Source organism: Miniopterus natalensis, chromosome 12 (assembly GCF_054644295.1).
Source record: "Miniopterus natalensis isolate mMinNat1 chromosome 12, mMinNat1.hap1, whole genome shotgun sequence".
Classification (NCBI taxonomy): Eukaryota; Metazoa; Chordata; class Mammalia; order Chiroptera; family Miniopteridae; genus Miniopterus; species Miniopterus natalensis.
The window spans coordinates 70955986-70976026 of NC_142092.1; the positions used below are offsets into that span (position 1 = coordinate 70955986).

At 57.9% G+C, this 20041-nt stretch overlaps 1 protein-coding gene across 1 annotated transcript in view; it reads right to left on the reverse strand.

Moving 5' to 3' along the window:
- Nucleotides 1-5207: 5207 nt before the first annotated feature.
- CFAP77 (cilia and flagella associated protein 77) overlaps nucleotides 5208-20041 on the reverse strand; it is a 92739-nt gene continuing 77905 nt past the window's right edge. Inside the window, exon 6 of the mRNA XM_016196678.2 lies at nucleotides 5208-5559. Within this exon, the coding sequence (XP_016052164.1) occupies nucleotides 5437-5559 (123 nt within the window). The 3' untranslated portion in view covers nucleotides 5208-5436. The remainder of the gene's footprint in view (nucleotides 5560-20041) is intronic.

Here is a 20041-nt window from a genome sequence, read left to right on the forward strand (position 1 = left end):
TGCTCAGAGTTTTTGAGAATGATACTGAGGGGTTCTCTGCAACGCGAATGAATTGTGGCTAGAGTGCCACTCATCACAGTCCTGAGCAGTCGGGGCTGGAGGCGTGTAATGCGACAGGCTGTGTGACAGGATGCCAGCTCCAGAATCAGCCAGACTTGAAGTAGGACCCTGGCTCAGAATCCAGGGCTGGGACTCAGGTGAGGCAAGTGAGGTGAGTCACCCAAGTCTTTACTGAAACTGTTACTATTTTGTCCATCAGGGATTTAAAATTTTTGATTTACAAAATATATTGTTTGTCTTGGTTACTGAGTTTTGTGGCAACCCCATAAATGTGCCTGAGGCAGGGGCCTTACCTGCCCCACCATAGTCCCAGCCCTGCTCTGTGACCCCCAGCACAGACTTTCTGACCCGTGGTTTTCTCAGCTGCGAGACCCCCATTGTCACTTGCTCATTGTGAGGACTCTGCACGCAGAGTGGGTCCTGGGGAGTAGCGATGACACATTTCATAGTAAAACTGCTGGCAAGGATAGCCAGAGCTTCATCCCCCGCAGGTTAGAGCGCCCCTGCTTGTCTCCCTAGCGCCTCCCCCCAGAGAGGTCAGCATCCCCCTTTGCCCAGGGCCTTCTAAGCAAAACCCATTTTCTATGTGGAGTGGGGAGGGGGTGTGGGTGACACAGGCCAGGCCTGGGTGCTGATATCGCTGCTCTGCAAACAGATGGGTTGGACAAGGATTTGGACGATTTGTGGGCTTCAAGGGCATGCTGTTCTCAACCAATTTTTTTGGTTTGGCCCCAAACCCCATGGAGCTCCTGAAACCAGAAAGAGAGCATCTCCCTCCCTCCCTCCCTCCCTCCCTCCCTCCCTCCCTCCCTCCCTCCCTCCCTCCCTCCCTCCCTCCCTCCCTTCCTCCCTCCCTCCCTCCAAGCATGCAGGCTCCCCATGCATGGTGCATGCTAGATGCTGGCAATGTCAAGGAGAGCAGGACAGAATGGAGCTCACAGAGGCCAAGGTGCCCATCCATCTACATTCCCCTTCATACATTATTTCCATTTGTGGATTCAAGTTTATAATTCACCTGCATTCAGTTCTAGGAACCTGGATAAAAAGCCAACCTAGTTTTCTTTGTTTTGTTTTGTCTTAATTCTTTTAATGATTTCAAGCATCAAAGATTTTCCCAAGTAAAAAGACATGAAGCAAAAAGGTGTTCTGGGCCCAGAAGGATACATGCACAAGACACACGTGGCGGGAGGCGCAGGCCTGCGCGCTGTGAGGCAGCCCACCTTGGCCCCTGAGCTGCGGGCCTGCTTGCTGCCATGGAGACGGGCTTCTCGGAACCCGAGTCTGTGGTTCCTAGACCAGCACTAGACGAGGAGCTGGGATGGGTGAACCAAAACGCCAGACCTTCTCTGTCTGGGTCCAGGGGCCTCCCGGGACTGGATTTAGATTCGTGGCCTATGAGCGATGCTTCCTCCTCAGGCTTCCAGCAGCCCTGCCAGGCCAATCGCAGAAACTGCCCCTGGTTTGTTGCTACCATTGCTGCTAAAAACCCTGCACAGCATCCAGACTCCAGCCCCCCCCTTCTTACCAAGGAAATTATTAATTATCTGGTTCTATGAGAGAGACAGGGAGGGAGAGAGAGGGAGAGGGAGAGAGAGAGAGGCAGTGACAGAATGAATGAGGGCTGGGCTTTGGTTGAAAAATCTGGAAACAGACCGGAGTCAGTGGGGCTTCAGCATGAAAAGAAAGCTGACCTCCCTCCCGGCCCAGAGCGGGGCTCCAGTCCCAGTGGGCTGCTGAGTAACTGCAGCCCTGTCTCCTCAAGCCCCTCCCAGCTTCCTGAGGCCTGGTTTTGGAGGCTGTCCTGCAACCCTCTTGCACCCCAGGCCGACTCTCGCTCCCTTTCCCACCAAGGGCACCACCTCCCTCCTGCCTCAGAGGGGACTTCCAAGAATTTCAAGCTGACCTGGTGAAGGTCCAGACCAGCTGCCCTCCCCGCCCCCTGCCCCCGGCTCATGAGGACGGCACACATGGGCCTCTTTGGTTAAATCTCTGATGGGCTGTTGCCAGGAAACCCAACCAGGAGGTAGAATGATCGCAAATGCCAGTCAGCGGGGAAGTGAGCAAAACCGGGTGCATGTCACACGTGATGGCCACCCCCACGTGGCACTGGCTGGAGTGTGACTGGGGGACTCGGGATGGGACGCTAGGCTAAGCTCTCCCTGTTTCTGCCCCGCTTGGAGAATAGCCTGAGGGGCAGGCCCTGGAACAGGTCAGTCACCTGCCTGGATGGCTAGTGGCCTAACTGACTCAGCTCCCTCCTCCACATCTCTCTTCCATCTGTGAAGGGGGATGGCGGTGCAGGGGGCTAACAGATGATCCCCAAGATGACCCCCTCCAGGCTGGAGCCTTCTGGACTCTACCTTAGGTCATGAAGGGCCGTCAGAGGGACACAAGTTGTGCGTGGGGGACCCCTCAGCCAGGGTCAGCACGAGTGAGCACACACGTTCGTCAGATGCCACAGGATACCTGAGAAGGCGGAATGAGACGGAAATCCGACCTGGGGCTTTGTGCCGGCACAAATAATTAATGAGGAGGGCAGAGCCAAGCTGAGGGAGGGAAGGGCCAGGAGCCTGCGGCCTTGGACTCGGGCTTGCCAGCGGGTGGCGCTGTAGGACAAGGAGCTGGGGAACCCTGGAGGGGAGGCGCTTCAGACCCAGGCGGGGAGCACCCAGAGGCTGGGATCTGCAGGCGAGGATGGAGGGTGCTGCCCCAGGACACCCGTCACAGCCCCGGCGAGGCTCACAGCCCGCTGTGTGCCTGCTGGGGCGGGGGTGGTGATCGCTATACAAAAGAGATTTCCCACAGCTTTTCCTGCCCAAGTCCACGCTTTCCCCTTGGCCCCTGTCCTTGGAAAAGCAAGCCTGGAGGGGCCACTCGCCCGTGGGCACCTCTCTTGTTGCCATGGCAAAGCGTGCCCCGCCCTTCAGTGGACAGAGCCTAATTTCAGGTCTTCAGGAAATCCTGTGTCCTAGTGTGCCCCCTTCCCCTCCCATACAGGGTTTCAGAGCAAACAAGTGTGTTGAGTTAAAAGCATCTTGACCTTCATGCAGCTGGGCACAGAGGAGGTTGGTCCTCTGAACGGCCCGCTCTCGCCCCTCCGTCACTCACAGGGTCTGGCTGCCCCTTTGCAGTGCGATTTGTTGATAAGAAAATAATAATTCACGTGTATCTATGACCCTGGGCTGGTCATGCTATACACATTCTTTAATGTAGGCATTATCTAGTTTAGTTTGAGCAGATGTCTGGTGCCGGGGTCCTGTCTCTCTCATAGATGAGGCCCAGGGAGGTTAGGACACTCGCTGAAGGTCACACAGAAATTCCAGGGTAGAGCTGGGCTTTGTGCTCTTCACCTGTGGAATGGCTGCCGGCTCAGCTGCCAGGCGCCTCGGGTGCTTCCTGCTGGAACACGGGGCTCCCTGCTCCCTGGGGGTCAGAAGGCTTCAGGTGGCTTTAGCCAAGATGAGTGAGGGCTTGTTTCCCTCTGGCTTGTGTGGTGGGAGGAGGGTTTCAGGCCCTTGGGATGGGGGGGATCTAGGAAGGCCCTGGCCGAGCCAGATTCCGAGGGGAGCGGATCGTGTGGCATCGTGAGGGAACCCGATGCGCTGCACCTGTGCCGCTGAGGGGCGGGCTGCCCGGGAAACACTCGGATCTCTCAGGGCCCGTCTCCATCGGTCTCCCTGCCAGGCCCGGCCTGTTGGGCGAGTCACAGCGGACCTTCCTGCGGTGGGCCCTCCCACAGAGACCACTGTGCACTTCCTGCAGGCCCGGCCCTGGGCCCTGGGCCCTGGGTCTGAGATTCCTGACCCTGTGCAACTCCCCTTCCGGAGAACACAGGCCTAAACAAGGGATCCTTGTTGTGCAGACAATGAAACAGGTGGGCGTGAATTTAACTGGAGGCCGACTCTGGGGAGGCCTCTTGCGGAGGGGGCTTGACTTTGAGCTAAGATAGGAACAGAGAAGAAGGGCAGGCAGGTGACAAGCTGTGGCCCAGGTGTCCCAGGCAGAGGGAAAAGCAATCCGAAAACCTAAGGCAGGACTGAGCGACTGTCGCCTGTGGACGGTGGGGACAGAGGCGGGAGATAGAGCCAGAGGGATGGCCCCACTGTCTCACCTGGGGTCCCAGCCTGGTCAGGAGTGGGGGTCTTGCTTCAGGATGGAGGGAAGCCACCAGAGTGCGGAGGGGCTGCTCCGTGGAGGTGGGTTGTGAGGGGGATGCCAGGCGAAGGTTAAGGGCCCTACTGCAATTCCCCAGGGAGAAGATGGGGCCGGAGAGAAGGGATGGACCAGGCTGTTCTTGGAAGCGATGTTGCTGGCTCGCTGCTGGATCAGACATCAGAGGTGAGGGAAACATCTGGCTTCAGCAGCTGGGTCAACCTGATCTCGTTTATGAGATGGGAAAACGGAGGGAGAAGTGAGTTTGGTGGGAAAATCAACTGTCTGTCTTGGCTCTGCTGGTTTGGGATGAGTACCCGGCGCAAGTGGCGACGTCGGGTGGGCTTGTAGCTGGGGAGGAGTCCTCAGACTGGAGATGGGGTGTTGAAACTCGGGGACGAGCTCGACTCCGTGTGGGGGCTGCCAGGTGTTGGGGGGAGGGCGTGATGGGCCTGAGGAGCCTGAGATTGGTTCCCGCACCAGGTATAACTTTGCTGGTTTTCAGATAAGGTCACGGAAGGATGACAAGCAGCATTTTAATTGAAAATAGATCAGGATGTCATTGGAGGGGAGAAGCCAGATAACATGCTGAGGGAGCGAGGGAAGAGCTGCCCAGGGGTTGGCTGGGAATTTCCTGGGCCCCTGCGCTCCCAGCCCGCGCTCGCCCGAAGGCTCTCCCCCCGAGGGTTGACCTGCCAAGGTCAGTGTTGGTGGAGGAGCCCGTGGTGGCCTGACGGCCAGGGCGGCCAGGGGACCGCAGGCCCCAGCGCCACTGCTGCCGTGGTGAGACTCAGGCCTCCCGAAAAGAATGATTGAAACTCATGTTTGGAATATAAACGAGGGCTCTCGGAGGATGTCACTGTCACGATTCTGCAGGAAACACACGGGCTGTTCCTGATGCTTCCTGGGCAGAGCCTCAGATTCCTTGGCCCCAGAATCTAAAGTCTGCCTGGTAATCTGAGTTTATCTCACGGGGTGAGAGCTTGAGAGGAGAGGGCAGGCGGCCTGCCAGAGGAGGGGGCATCCCTGGGGAGAGGGGCGCTGGGCGAAGGAAAGCTAGTGTTGGCTAATCTAAAAAGGGGACTCAGCAAAAATAACTAACGTAAAGCCCGAATCTGAGGGCCTTGCAGGAGCAGAACCCACGTAAAAATAGGAGAGTGTCTTATGTGAGTTGGGGCAAGAAAGGTGAGGCCTTCTGGAACTTTCTACTGTGTCAAGGAGGCTTTAGGGGTGGGTGTAGTTGCCCATCCGCAGAGTCCCCTGGCGCACGGCACACTCTTCCCTGTGGGCTTTGAAAGCTCGCTGGCGGTCAGCCTCGGTGGGGAAGGTGTCCAGATGGGGGGCCACCTGTGGATGGAGGGGAGAGCAGGTTAGTGGGTGTGGGTGCTCTTGGGGGCTCGCCCGGTGCTCCCCTCCCCGATTCCCTCGCTTGCCTGCCCCGAACTCCATCTTAGAGTCATAATAAAATTGCTGAGAGGGACAGAAGTGAGCTGGGAGTGCCCTCGCCCCGGGCGGTGACAGGCTATGGGACCGAAGGCTGCCGGGCAGGGCTGCCCGGGGCCCGCGTGGCAGTGTTTTCCCATCGGGCCTGCTCATTGTGGGGTAAGCGAATATCACATGGTGATGGCTGGGGTCACCATGCAGGGGGACCTCACAGCCAGCGTCACCCTTCACATGCCGCTTTTCCACCATTAAAACCCCCAACAGCCCTGGTCAGTTTGGCTCAGTGGTTAGAGTGTCAGCTGCGGACTGAAGGGTCCTGGGTTCGATTCTAGCCAAGGACAGGAACCTCGGTTGCAGGCTCGATCCCTGGCCCTGGTCGGGACACATGCAGGAGGCAACCAATCAATGTCTCTCCCTCACATCGATGTTTCTCTCTCTCTCTCCCCCTTCTGGAAAGCAATGGAAAAAATATTCTCAGGTGAGAATTAAAAAAAAACCCAAAACCAAATAAAACAACAAACCATAAGCCGCCCGCTGCCAGGGGACCTCGGGGCGCTTCCCTCACGCTCCTCCACAGGGTTGGGAGACGCGCAGGGCTGGGGGACAGCGTGGTGCTGGCCCTGGGGCCCATCAGAGCCGGGGTTCACCGGGTGGCCGAGGTGGAGGGCTGCGGGTGAGTGGGCCCACCGGGCTGCAGGCAGCTTTCGTGGGCGTTAGGTGACAGGCGAGAGAACGGACCAGGGAGAGGGTGAAGTGCGGAAAGGAAGTGGAGGGGAGACCCGGAGGCGCTCACGGGGAGAGCCTCTGTGCTCGGTCCCGGAATCTGGCCCCACCGCGAGCACAGAGGCCTGGCCCCCTCGCCCCTCGGGGAACGCCATGGCCCTTAACCAGAGCCCGAGGCCCCACCGTGGCTTCCCGAAGGCAGAGATCTGGGTAGTGTCTCCCCCGAGGCCCTGGGCAGAGCCGGTGTGGCCTCGGTTTCCTTGAAGCCCGCATCCGCTGCCTTGCTCGGGACACTGTCACCCCCGCCCCCTAACCGAGGTCTGGGCCGCTGCTTAGGGTCAATGAGACGCACACCTCAGGTCCTGACCGCAGGTCCAGGGGGCTGTGCTCAGCGTCAGGGGAGAGCAGGGAGGTCAGGATGCACGAGGGCCTGAGGAATCCAACTTGACCATCCCCCGTTTACACACGGGGAAACTGAGGCCCAGAGAGGGTTTGGTCCAGGGTTGGCCCCACAAGGAATCCGTGGCAGACAAACTGTATTAGCACCATGCCCCAACCTCGGGGCACTAAGTTCTGGATTCTTTCTGGAATATTCTGCTTCAGCTGCTTCTCCTGCTGAGGCTTGTCAGTTAGTTATTCCGGGACGTAAACCCACGGTCTTCATCTCTGGGGAGTGTGACCCTTTCAGGACTCGACAGAAAGCCATGGACTCTCTCCTCTGGGAAAAAGACCCGCAAGCCCTAGTGTAGGAAACAGCGCAGGCTGACGCGGGAGGTCCGTGGGCCTTTTGTCCCCTCCTGGGCCCTTGGTGGCGGTGTTTCCGGGAGCATCGGGGCCCCAGCCGCAGGTTTCCGACTTCTCGGCGGCGGGCAGGATCATGCAGGGCCCTCGCCAGTCACCTAATGCCCACCGGGCCCAGGGCTCAATACCTGGAGTTCAGCTCATTTGATCCTATTCTCAGCTTAATCTCCGGTTTCAGAAAAATTCCCAAGTGGCCTCAAAAATGTTATTGAAAAGAGAGGAAAATAGCCAGAAAACAAAGGGCTTCTCAGGTACACCTTTGTGTCCCCTCTGGCAAGGGATGGCTTGATTTCGACACCGTGACATGATTTCCCAGAAGGCAGCTAGAGATGCTCAGTAAGGCTGGCATGTCAGGTCTCGGGGGGCCTTGCGGGCACCCCCCTGCTTCAAATGCCTGGCCCGCTGGAACTCCCAGGTCTCCAGGGCCTTCTGTAGCATTCGGAGTCGCGACAGTTCTGTCCCTGGTCGGGCGTGTTGTCCGAGGTCCACGCGTCCGCCATCTCCACACACACCGGCCCTGTGAACGTGACCTTATTTGGAAAAGGGGCCTTTGAAAATGTAATTAAGAATGTAGAGATGAGAACGTTCTGACTATTCAGAGGGGCACCCTGACAGGCGTCCTTGTAAGAGGCAGAAGATGCAGATGCAGGAGGGAGGCCACGTGAAGACGGAGGCAGGGACTGGAGCCGTGTGGCCACAGCCCAGGAGCCACCAGGGGCAGAACACGGGAGTCCACGGAGAGGGGCTTCAGCCCTCAGAAGGCCGAGCAGCAGGGTGCCCCTCGGCGGGTTGTCCGGGAGGCCACCCCTGGGATCCCACCTGCTCCCATCAACAACAACGTCATAACCACAGACCCAGGATTCGCCATGTATGTCACACAAGCCTCAGAGCATCCAGGTGGTGTCCCCATTTTACAGATGAGGAAACGGAGGCCCCCAAAAGGCGGAGCCGCTTGCCCTAGGTTGCACAGGCTGAACCCCGAGTGGTGGGACTCTAGGCCGCATCCTCGAGCCTGAACGCCACTGTCTCACGATAAAAGCTTATGAGAGGACTCTCGAGAAAGTCACTGCCGGGAACGGGTGGCTCCCAGCCCGCACGCTCCGCTCTCTCCTCCTAAAATAGCAGCTCAGCCAGAGACAAGGATCCTGATTACAAGTCAGGCCTCAAGCTGTGTGTGGTCACGACCCTGTGGACCCCCGGAGTCAAAGGATGAGAGCTGTGGAGCACGGAATTCCTTCGGAGAGGCTTCTAAATTAAGCCATCTGCAGTCTGTCTCCGCCTGGAGCTAAGAAATTGTAACGGCTTTGGCAGGAGACAGCTCTGCTGAGTGGAGCTGAGCTGCTCCCTCTAAGGTCAACGCAGGTAAATAAGAGGCGAGTGCCAGGGCTGCCAGCAGCCCTGGGAGCTGGGTGGGTGGGACGGGGCGGCCATACCCAGGTTGGCCAAGGCGCTGGTCCAACCTTTGTGAATGGGGAACATCTAAACAGCATTGTCCAGATACGCACTGGGTGCCTCCAGCACCGGGGATACACTGGCGAGTAAGATAGGCCAGGGCGCTTGTCCACATGGACCCCCAAGACGGCCTGGGAGGCAGCCACTGAACACACCCTACGTGCGATTGATTGTTTAATCACAATTTAATAAGACTGAGGCCTGGGGAACTCTAACTCCGTCTGGGGGCAGGAAGGCCTTTCGAGAGACAATGAGGGCCCCAGCCAGGGGAAGAGGAGGGGAAGTGTCCTAGGTGGTAGGGACCAGCAAGCCAGGGTGCTGGGGGGCAAGGAGATGAGGGCGGGAGGGGGGCGCCATCAGATCTGAAGAGAGGTCTGTAGTCCGAGCTGCCCTGAGGAACCATAATTCCCTCCCTGTCTGGATGCCGGATTGGAACCCGAGACCCCAGACAGCCGGGGTTGGGAGAGACCCTGGAGGTCCCTGAGCCCCACTCTCCCGTTCTACAGATGGGAGACCCGAGGCCCGAAAGTGGGAAGCGCTTCTCCCAGGGTCTCCGGGCAGCCAGCTCACCCACCGCCTCTCCCTCGGCCCCCACTTTGCCCGGACCTAGATTCCCGGGTCCCATTTCCCAGTTCATTTGAAAGCACCCACACTTTCTGACCCGCTCTCGGTGAGCCAACGGTTCACCTGATGGATGCCCTTAGTGGTGAGATGCCGTCGGCGCTTGGTTGGTTTTGCCCTTGACGTCGTGGTTTCCTTCTCTGGGGTTCCGCTGTCCCCCCTTTCCCAGCATCTGGAGCCCCCTGCTTTCCCTGACGCGGCCTGTTTCCTCACCCTGCCGTTCACGCAACGCGGCGCTGGCAACCCTGTCGCCCTCTGCGCCTTCTTGTCTCTCACCTCACAGGTCCTGAGCATGTTTAGTATCGCTCAGTTCTCCTTTTATCTAGTGTCTATTGAATCTCTGTTGGGATTCCTCCTTTCGGCCTTAAGTTATTTATAAACGTGCTTTTAACTTTCCAGGCAGTTTTGTTAGTTACGTTTTGTGACTGACTTCTCATGGAACCTCTTTGGCGCTCAAGCAATCCGTGTGGTTCAGACGCTTAGCTAAGGTTCGTCGGGTTTTTGCTTTTTATGCCCGTTTGGGGAGCCGGACCCGCTTTCAGCAGGACAGCCCGTGCCCACGTGGCCCGGGCTGGGGTCGGACGTGGCGGGGGCCCTTCCACTGACGCACCGGTTACTTCACTCCCCGCACGAGCCCCGAGCATTCACGCCGCGCTGGACTCTGCTGGGCGTGGGGATACAGGGCACTGCGGAGCCTCTGCTCTCAGAGAGCAGGATCTGGTGACAAAAACACAACCGCACGACTCACTGCTCAGTCCTAGGCGTGCCGCGGATTGCGAGGGGGACCAGGCTCCGTGAGGCCTTATGACGCGGGGAGAGCAAGCGGGCTCGGGGCCAGAGCGGCCTCCGAGGAGCTGACAAGCGGGGCGTCAGAGGACTGGGAGAGGTGGGAGGTGAGTTGGCCAGGGGGCACGGTGCGGGGCGAGCTCCCCTGTTGGTTGTTGGAAATGCGTGTGACGCCACTGGGAGCAGAGCTGTGCTCGCAGGAAGTTTCACCACCGGTGCTCAACGTTCCCCGCGGCCCCCCCGTCGGGCGTTTCCTGCGCCCATCTCAGTGCCTAGGAAAGCGCCCCAGACCCAGGACGTGACATGTGGGTTGTTTTCCTCTGCCTGGTGGCCGCGGCCTTGGGCTGTGTGGAACAGCTTGGTCCACGTGAGCAGCGTCTGCCTTGTCTTTCCCCTGCCCTTGCCGCCGTCTTTCCTCAGCAGGAGGCCTTGGCCGAGCGGGGACACTGAGGCGGCCACAGCCGGGCTCTGTACAGCAGGGGGCGGTGGCTTCCTTTGCGCCCGCTCTGCAGCGTGGGCCTGGTGTGTGCGCGCCAGCCGGAGGGGACCCGCCCTGTGCCGGGCCCGCTCACAGGCTGGGCGGCTTCCCGTGTGCCCGACGTGTCCACTACAAGGGGCAGTGGGGCCGGCTGACTCCGGTCCCCTCTCGTCAGCCACAGGATGGTCCCCTAAATGGACACCAAGTCTTGGCCAGGTCTGGGGGCTGAGAAAGCAAAAGGCAGGATTTGAAGAAAAAAATAGCCAGTTTTTTAAAAAAAATAACCTGCCAAACAGCTTTAAAAAAAAAAAAAAAAAAAAAAGACAGCTATAGAGATTTTAGTTTAGTTTTTTTTCCCCTAAGTGACAAGTGCTCAGGTGACTGGGAGAGAGGTTTTCTTTAAAAGATTGAGGGGCTGTCTCCTCTAATGAGGCCACTTGGAGATTATGGATCAGTCCCAGGTCAGTAATTTCTGTCAAGCTGGGGCAGCTGGAGGTCAGAGGCCCCCGCAGAACACGGATCCGCGGGAGACGTCATTGGCGAACGGGCCGGGTCCTGCGCTCTGATGTTGCAGGCTCGGGAGTTGAGCTAATTAACGAGGGCGACAGGCTCTCCCGGGACATCTGGTCCCCTAAATTGTTGTTCTGCTACCAGCTCTCTTTTCTCTGTGGTCCAAAAATAGACAGAACAAGGACACAGGACCGGGCCCTCCCTGCTGACACAGACACATGCTGTGCTTCAAAGAACATCCAAGCTCGGCTTGGAAACAAACCTCCTGCTGCCCCACAGGCTCTAAAGCGAGATTTCCGGAATGTCCGGGCGAGGGGGGTGGAGCGACGGCCCCCTGGGGGCGAGGGGCGTCCTCACCTGGTGAGAGAGGAGACTGAAGCTCAGGGTGGTTAAGACACTGGCCTGAGGACACCCAGCTGCTCCCCTGGCTGTAGGGTTCTCCACACTTGCTGGGGCAGAAACCAGGGCAGCCCTGCGTGCCTTTGAAGATGAGACGCGAGTTGCTGTTTCCAGAAGCCAAACCAGTGTCTCTAGATCACTTCCAAGGACTGGCGGAGGCTAGTCAGCAGCAGTTGGGATCCAGATTGAACAATGAATCCATTTGCCAGATGCTGGAGGGTGAACAGAAGGGTGACGCCAAGGTGGGTGTTTGTCCGAACTCCCTGAAGACCCACTTCTGCTGCGTCAGCTTCTGAGTTTAACAGGTTTCAGGTGAGTGAGAGTCACAGTGAATAATTGGGGGAAACTGAGGACACACCAGCCCCTCCCTTGTCGTCCGAGGCCACTTCATGTGGCCAGTTATCACTCTCTTCCAGGCTCCGAAGACAGAATCCAGGTGACGTGCACTGATCTAACTCAAGTGGGCTATTTTTTTTTCAAGTGGCCTGAACCTTTTCTTTTAAACAGCTATATTGAGATATTCATAAAATTTACTCATTTTAAAGATGAACATTTGGGTCGCTGCCACTTTTGGGCTATTATGAATAATGCTGCTAGAAATGTTTGTGTTCAAGTTTTTGTGGAGACGTGTGTTTTCATTTCTGTGGGTAGACACCTAGGAGCGGGATTACTGGGTCACGTGGGACCTCTAGGTTTAGCCTTTTGGGAAACTGGTACAGTTTTCTCACCAGCACCTTATGGGGGTTCCGGTTTCTCCACAGCCTTGCCAACACTTTCTATCGTCTGTCTCATTGCTGTAGCCACCTAGTGGGCCGAAGTGGTATTTCACTGTGGTTTTGATTTTCGGTTCCCTGAAGGCTAATGCTGTTGGGCCCCTTTCCTGGGCTTCCCCCATGATCCGTGTGTCTTTTTTGGAGAAATGTCTGTTCATACCCTTTGCCCATTTTAAAACCGGGTTATTTACATTTCATTACTGAGTTGTCAGAGTAATATTAGCATTTGTGGACACAGTCCCTTATCAGCTATATGATTTGCAAAAATAGTCTCCTCTTCTGTGGGTTGTCTTTTCACTTTATTATTTTAATTAATTAATTAGTTAATTAATTAATTAAAATCCTCACCTGAGATATGTTTTCATTGATTTCGAGAGAGAGAGGAAGGGAGAGAGAGAGAAACATTGACGTGAGAGAGAAACATCGACCGATTGCCTTCTGCATAAGCCCCAACTGTGGATCGAACCTGCCACCTGGGTGTGTGCCCTGACCAGGAATCGAACCCGCAACCCCTTGGTGAACGGGATGATGCTCCTGCCAGCCAAGCCAGCCGGCCAAGGCCTGTGTGTAATGATTGATTAGCAAGGTGTGCCATGGGCCTGGGGCCTCGGGAGGGCTGGAGGGGGTGCCGTGTTTTCGCTCTGAGGGATCCAAATGGAGTGTCCTTGTAACAGGTTGAAGGAGGCGGGTCCCAGCGAGGAGCCGCCCGCGTGCTCCCCTGCCCTTCGCTGTCCCTCCCTCTTGAGGCCGCCGCGGGTCAGCTCAGCCGGCCGGCCTGTGGGTAGGTGGGGGGGGCGTGGAGCCGACGAGCCGGAGGTGAGCGGGAGGCTGGCCCCGGAGCCTGGGAGGACTCCCTGGAGTCTTGTTATTCAGAGAGCACCCCATTTGGCGTGGGCGCGGGGACCAATCGAGGACTAACGAATGCTCGCACTGTCATCCCGGGGGACAGTAATGTGTGCCGCTTGGAAATAAGTGGTGCTGCTTTTAAAAACCACTGAATCCTTATGTAGGATGCAGAGCCGAGGGAGGGAGCTTGCTGGCGGCAGATAACACGGGGCCTGGGACAGAAGAGGGGGCCCTCCTGACGACACCTGAGTGTGGCGCTAAGACTGTCCTGGGCGTCGAGTCTGCCTCAGGTGTCCTTTGGTCCAGCACATCTGGGCTGTTGTCCAGCAGGCTCCTGAGTGCTCTGGCTTTTCTCTGGTGCCTCGGCCCAGCCGCCGTCGGGAGGCCAGGAGGCCATCTAACCGTCACCGTCCGGGCTTTGCCTCTTGCCTGTTCTTTGAAACCCCTCAGCCCAAGAGGAATGTCACGCTGGAAGCTGTTCCGCACGAGCCAGACGCAAGAGGGGAGAGGAAGACCCCTTCCCGCCTCCCCATCTCCACCTTGGGGCCCCGTCCGACACACACACACACGCACACACACACACACACACACGCGCGCACACACACACACACACACGCACGCACGCACACGCGCACACCCGGGGATGCAAATGATAACCGCCGAGCCATCACTTGTGAAGCTTGACAGAAAATAATGAGAAACACTAAATCTTTTATAAGGTCAACACTCGCCTTAGCCGAGCAGCTGTCAAACAAGAAAAGAATTTAGCGCCGGAGCCACGAAACTTCCATCGGCTCATTAAGCCCAACAGGGCCCGGGCCTGGCGTGGCGGAGGAGACGGGGCCTTCCGTTTGGTGTCAGTAATTTGCGGCGGAGGCAAGAAGCAGCAGCCAGCGCCAAAGGGGCCTGGGGGGCGGCTGGGGAATCGTTAGCGCGCCAGGAGCGGCCTCAGCTCCTAATTGGAAGCATTGGGCATTATCAACGGAGGATTTGCCTCAGTTCCCTGACAGCTAGTGGGCCCAGAATGATCGCCCACTTGTCAGTGTAAAAGACCATTAAAAACAAACCATTTTGATTTAATTGGAGGCGGTGCACTGCGGGGCCAGGTGAGGAGGCCCGTCAGCCCCGCTCACCCGGACGGCCGCCTCTCTCCCTCTGTGATGGGGCCGGGGGTGGGCGCGTGTCTGTGTTTTCCAGGGTTTTCGCCTTTCAGAAACCGAGTGGGGCCTGGATGGGAGATGGAACGAGACTTCACAGCAGCAGCGAGGCCTGTTTTCAATGGGGTTGTCAACAAATGTGGTGACAAGTAGAGCTGCCAGGAAGAGGGCCCCTTTTTCTTTCCGGAGCCCGGAGGATGGCGGTCTGCGTGGCACCGCACTTCTGGGAGGTGCCCGGGAGGGCCCAGCTGCAAACAGGCGGTGGGGCAGTCTGGCCGGGGGCTGCCCTGCCCACGCCGATGACAAGCAGGATACGGGGCCCCGTGGTAGACTGATCTCTGGGACTTTCCCCTTGTTTTGTGCACAAGTGAGAGCTCAGGAGGGCGTTGGCGAGGGAGAGGCATCGCTGAGGCCCTGGGAGGAGGCTTTGTGAGTGGGACAGGCCCCAGCGGCTCGGCCTGGTGTCAGCAATGCTCCCCGTGGGGCATGGTGCTGACGATGCCCAGTTGAGGATGCTCCGTCCTCTCGGTGAGAAGAGGCCACTTGCTATAAACATTCACCTGAGGCCCCCCCCCCGGGTTTTCCCACCGGCGGGGCCTCTGGGCCCACGGAGCACCTGTGTGTATGAGGCTTCTCAGGACGCAGCCCCCCTGATGCCAGGGGCTGTATGTTTTGCATGTTGCTCCTCGGCATCGTGAACGCTGCGGGTACTTGATAAATATTAATTGGTGCTTGCCAGCTTTCAGAGAGGTCTATATATTTGTGTATTAATCTCAGCCCTGTCCCACAAGCGGCGATCTCATTTGCTGCCTGCAGCTTCTTCGACAAGACAGCGCCTGCAGGAGCACACGGGGCTGGGGGCGGGGGGCGTCTTCGGAGGGCGCGCAAGACACCCCAGCCGATCCCCTCCTAAGCCTCCACCGTTCGTTTTGATGAGAGATCAGGCTGAGAGGAGACGCCAGATCCCTGGTGAGCGTCCAGTTCCAGAGCTCCAAATTTTGCTGCCGAATTTAGACATTGGGGACCCCTTAATTACTTTCCCTGGAAGTTTACCCGACAGTGCGCTCTCAGGTGGTGCGAGGTGGTTATCCGCGCCTGGTTCCTCAGCCCGCAGTCTCTGAGTTTGTGCTTGGCTGTAAATGAGGCCCTTGGCTGAGCCGTTCGCACGGTGCCCGTCAGTGCCGTGTCGCTTTTCCGCACAGCTCCTGTGTCACTGCCGGGGAAGCCGGGTCGCTCAGATGTGTGGCGTCCGTGGCCCGCTGGGGTGGGATGCATGCGGTGTCGGTGTTGTCTTTCCCCTTTTGTCTTATTGGAATAATGACCAGGAAGGGTTTTTTTTCCGGTGGGTTTTAAGAAGAGGCTGACCCTGTCAGGTCACAAATAAGAACATTAGAGCTAAGTGTCCTCAACTGGACAGCAAGGCTGTTGAGGCCATACTCTGGGCCCTGTTCTGGGAACGTGTTGACAGGAGATTTTGGGGTAACCGCTCTTAGGGACAACCTTAGACACTCAACATATCTTGGCTGGGTGGACAGACGGATGGATGGATGAATGGATGGACTGATGGATGGATAGATGGGTGGACAGACAGCTGGATGGACTAATGGATAGATGGATGGTGAGTGGATGGATGGATGGATGGACCGATGGGTGGGTTAGGAGCCTGGGATAAGGCGACGGAGACCTTAGAAATGCACCTGAGATTCAAGCAGCCTAAGGATCCTCTCCGTCTGCTTTGCTCAGCTTGACTTCTGAGTAGGAGAGGCGTTTTATTTTATTCAATATTTCTACCTTACCGCCTTACGAGTGACTTGAAGGGGCCTAATGAATTTTACATGATATGAAAGAAGATATTCCAGGTTGCAGAGGCTTTATGAAGATAATGTAGAGTCACACTACCCACCCCGTGGGGTCACTGCCCAGCCCCTGGCACAGTGACGGGCACACTGAGTAAGCATTTGGGACGTGGTGGCTGCTGGCGTTACTACTGTCAGCAGCACCCAAATCCAACTGTAAGGTTTTCCTGCAGTTGCCCCCGAGAAGGGAATATTCGCATAGATTCTTGTGTTGAGTGGTTCAGGTGACACTGACGGGCATCTTCAACCACAGTCTTGTTCAAAAATATGTAGAAAAGCAGTTCAAGGTGGCAACTCGCCTATGGCTGTGGACAATGGTAGACAATGTGACTCCGGGGGGCCGAGGTCGCGGGCTCTGGGGCCCACCCCAGTCACTGCAGCACAGGGCCGCACCTCCGAACACTGAGAATTCCCTGCCTGGAGGGAGAGTCAGGAACCCAGGCAGGACAGTGTCGGACGCTGGGTATTTGTGGGACTCTCAGAAGAGGGAGCAGGTGATTCCGTGGGGTCCAGAGGGAGGAATGCAGCCAGGAGGTGGGAGATAAAAGGAGGCAGATTTCGACTGAACTGGAGAAAGGGGTTGCTCTGGACTGAATTGTGTCCCCCTAAAAGTCATACCCCCCAGTGTGATAGTGTTCGGAGGTGGGGCCTTTGGGAGGTGAATAGGTTTAGATGGGTTCCTGGGGGTGGGACCCCCATGCTGGGATTAGTGCTTTTATCAGAAGAAACAGCAGAGCGCCCCCCACCCCCTCTCGACATGACAAGACAGCCATCTGGAAGCCAGGAAAAGAGCCTCACCGGAACCCAACCCTGCCGGCACCCCGGTCTTGGACTCCAGCCTCCAGAACTGAGAGGAATAAATGCCTGTTGTCGGGGCCCCCCGTCTGCGGTCTGTTGTCCTAGCAGCCCGAGCAGACTATGACTGCAGTTCCTAATCCCGGCTTCCTTTTGAAGCCCCAACAAGCTTCGGATCAGACGTGTGAAGGGGTATCCACCTGCCACCCTTTAATTATACCTGTGTAAGAGCGGCCGGCGTCGACCCAGGGAGCTGGGGGAGCCACTCCCTGAAAACACTGGGTCAGGGTCCTGGGTGGGGCCCTGGAACCTGCAGCTCGAACCTCTCCCCAGAGGACCCACAGGCACAGCCAGGCTTGAGAACCACCTGCAGGAGCCGATGCCAAACCTGGTCTAACCCAGACACTGTTGCTCCTTGACCCTTCCTCGGCCAGGCCCCTGGCAAGCGCTTTACGTGTACATTGCTCTTGACCCTCTCGCCTACTGTCCTCACTCCACAGGTGTGGACACTGAGCAGTGTGGGACCTGGAGCCCGAGGCGTGGCTTTGAGCCCACAGGCTCAGCCCGCCCTCCACGCCTCATGCCTTTTGATACAGGAGGCCTGAACCCCGATCAATGGCTTCTTTCCTCTTTAGCCTCGGGCCAAACTACGGTTTCAAAGATGCTCGGGGGTGTTATCAAGGCCTAAAGGCTTTCAGGGCAGTGGAAAGTTGTGTTTATTGCAAGGGCTTAAAACAGCCAGAGCAGGGCTGGCCATGGCCCCCTGGACACCTATAAAAACCGAGTCCCTGACCACTGTCCACGTTCCTTCCCAGGCCCTGCATTTAGCCCCCGTGGCCCCTGACCTCAGGCACAGGTCCTTCCTATTTATGGGCCCTTCCACGGCCAGAGGGTGCCAGCCCCCACCCACTCTGCCACTTGTTAACCTCGAGCCTGGGGCTGGAGACTGACCTCTGAGCTCTGGCTTCCCCACCTGGGCAGCGTGACTTTCCCACCGCATCAGGCTGCTGGGAGCAGGGACGTAACCGACACCGTTCATCAGCGCACCCGCCTGGCAAGGAGGAGGTGCCGGCTGGGAGCCGCCGGCGCTGCGATTGTGGCTGCCAGCTGGGAACTTGGGCTCAGAATAGCTCTTGGATGCCCTTCCCTCTACACCCCAGCCAGTTGACTTTGGCCAAACTCCCCACTTTTTTTTTTTTTTTTGCACCATTCTAAGGCCTCCTGTCCCAAGGCCTCTGAGGAGAGGGAGGGAAGAGGCCAGGAAAACGCGGCCCCGTCTCGCCTTCTCCCCGGCGGGTGCTTGGTGCTGCCCGTGGGCTCCGCGTCCCCCGGGAGACGGGGAGGGATGTGTCCCTGCCCTCGGCGCTTAGCTGCGCGGGTCCCCGCCTCTCGGCTCATCTCCCCCGCGCTTCTGACAGACCTCAGGGAACGCACTTGGGTTTATCCGAGTGAGTCATCGAATGTTGTTTATCCGCTAGAACCCGCGGCGGCCACGCGCTTGGCCGCTTCAGTCCCGTCACCCCGCAGCGTCGGCGCCTGGTGACAGGGGCTGACAAGCGGGGCCGCGTGGAAACGAGGGATTCATGGGTGACACCGAGGAAGCCGTCCCAGAGGTGGCAGTTGGCCCGGACTCCTCCTCGAGCCCAGGAGAGTCTCTTTAGATCTCTGAGGGTTTATTCTCTTGGGGGTGAGCTGGAGGAAGAAGCTGGAGACCCCGCGGCCCCATCGGCTCCCAGACTCCCCCGTGAGGTGCTCGCCGTCCCTGGAGACTGGAAGTGTCTAGCTGATGCCAGAACAAGCGGACTTACTCTACATTCCGGGCGCTGTTCACACAACATCTGAAATATTTTCATGCCCGGTTGGGGAGAGCCTTGTGGATTAAACCGAAAACTCTCGGGCGCTGGCAGGATTCAGGGGACAGCCAGGCTGCGGGTCCCCAGGCTGCGGGGCTGGTCTTGGTAGCAGTGCCAGCTCCCGCATCCCCTGGCCTGGACGCCTGACCCCTCCCCATGACCGGCCTGGCACAGACGCGGGACCTCTCCCCCCATGACCCGGTTTCCCCCAGACTTCTCCAGCCGCTGTTTTGCCGCTTCGTCCCCAGGGCTCCAGCTCTGGCTCTTTGCGACTTGCCAGTATTTGAGCAGCAATGTCACCTTGTGAGCAGGTGCCTAAAAATTCTGTACCTCTGAGGGGCCGGATGCTGTAAGACCAATTAAGGCCCTGCTTTCACCCCTTCTGCATACGGATCTGAGTGGTAACGGGGGGACCTGTACTTAGGGGAGGAACGTCAGCTGCATCAGGACCGCTGACTCACCCTTCCCGGTGCCCCGTTCCCGCGTGTGACACATTCCCCTCCGCGCCCCACACGGCAACATGGATGTTCTTATTCCGGGGAAAACGCAGCGACGGGATACTTAAAATACATCACCAGTGTGGGGACTCGGAGAGGCAGCAGGTCTGGAGGCTGCCCTTCCTGGGTCTGCAAAGAGTGACACCGGGGCTGGACACAGCTGGGCGAGGGGGCGGCAGTGGGGTGGCCGCGTCCTGAGCCCGCCCTGGGGTTTAGCGGAGCTAACTTCACAGCCAGCTATGATTTGTAAGAGAACTGAGGGGTGGGAGAGAAAATCCTTTCCTTAGATTCAGCAGCTTCCGCTAATCAGCTGCGTCTGGGTGTCCCTGCTTGGCTGGCTGCTGATTTTCCCGCGCCTCCCAATTCTAGGAGGGAGCCGGGGCCCAGGGGACCCCAGGCAGGGCCAGTCTTCCACAAAGAGAGGAGCCTGAGCCCCGCACCCGGAGCACAGGGGCTTGTAAATCACACTGTTAGCTTAATGGCTCAGGCCATTATTCTAAAGCAGTGGGGCTGAACCCACCCAGTGAAAACAGTCAATTTGTTTACACTTTAGTCACTGAACGCCTCTGTAATGCCTGTAATGTCGGGGCGTTGGCCCTGTGGTGGGGGAGGTGGAATGTAGTGGAGGTGGAGACCTCCAGGTGCTTGGGCAATACCCCCCTAGAAGTGGACTTTGGATCTTCGTTATAACGTGGACTTGGCCATAGAGACCTGGACCCTGCAGGTCGGCCACCTTCGCTGCTGGGGCAGAGCGCCAGCCTCCGACCTCCACGCCTGATGGGCACCGAATATGGGAAACTGGGTGTGGCCAGAGCTTGGGCCCGGTTGGGAGCCATCAG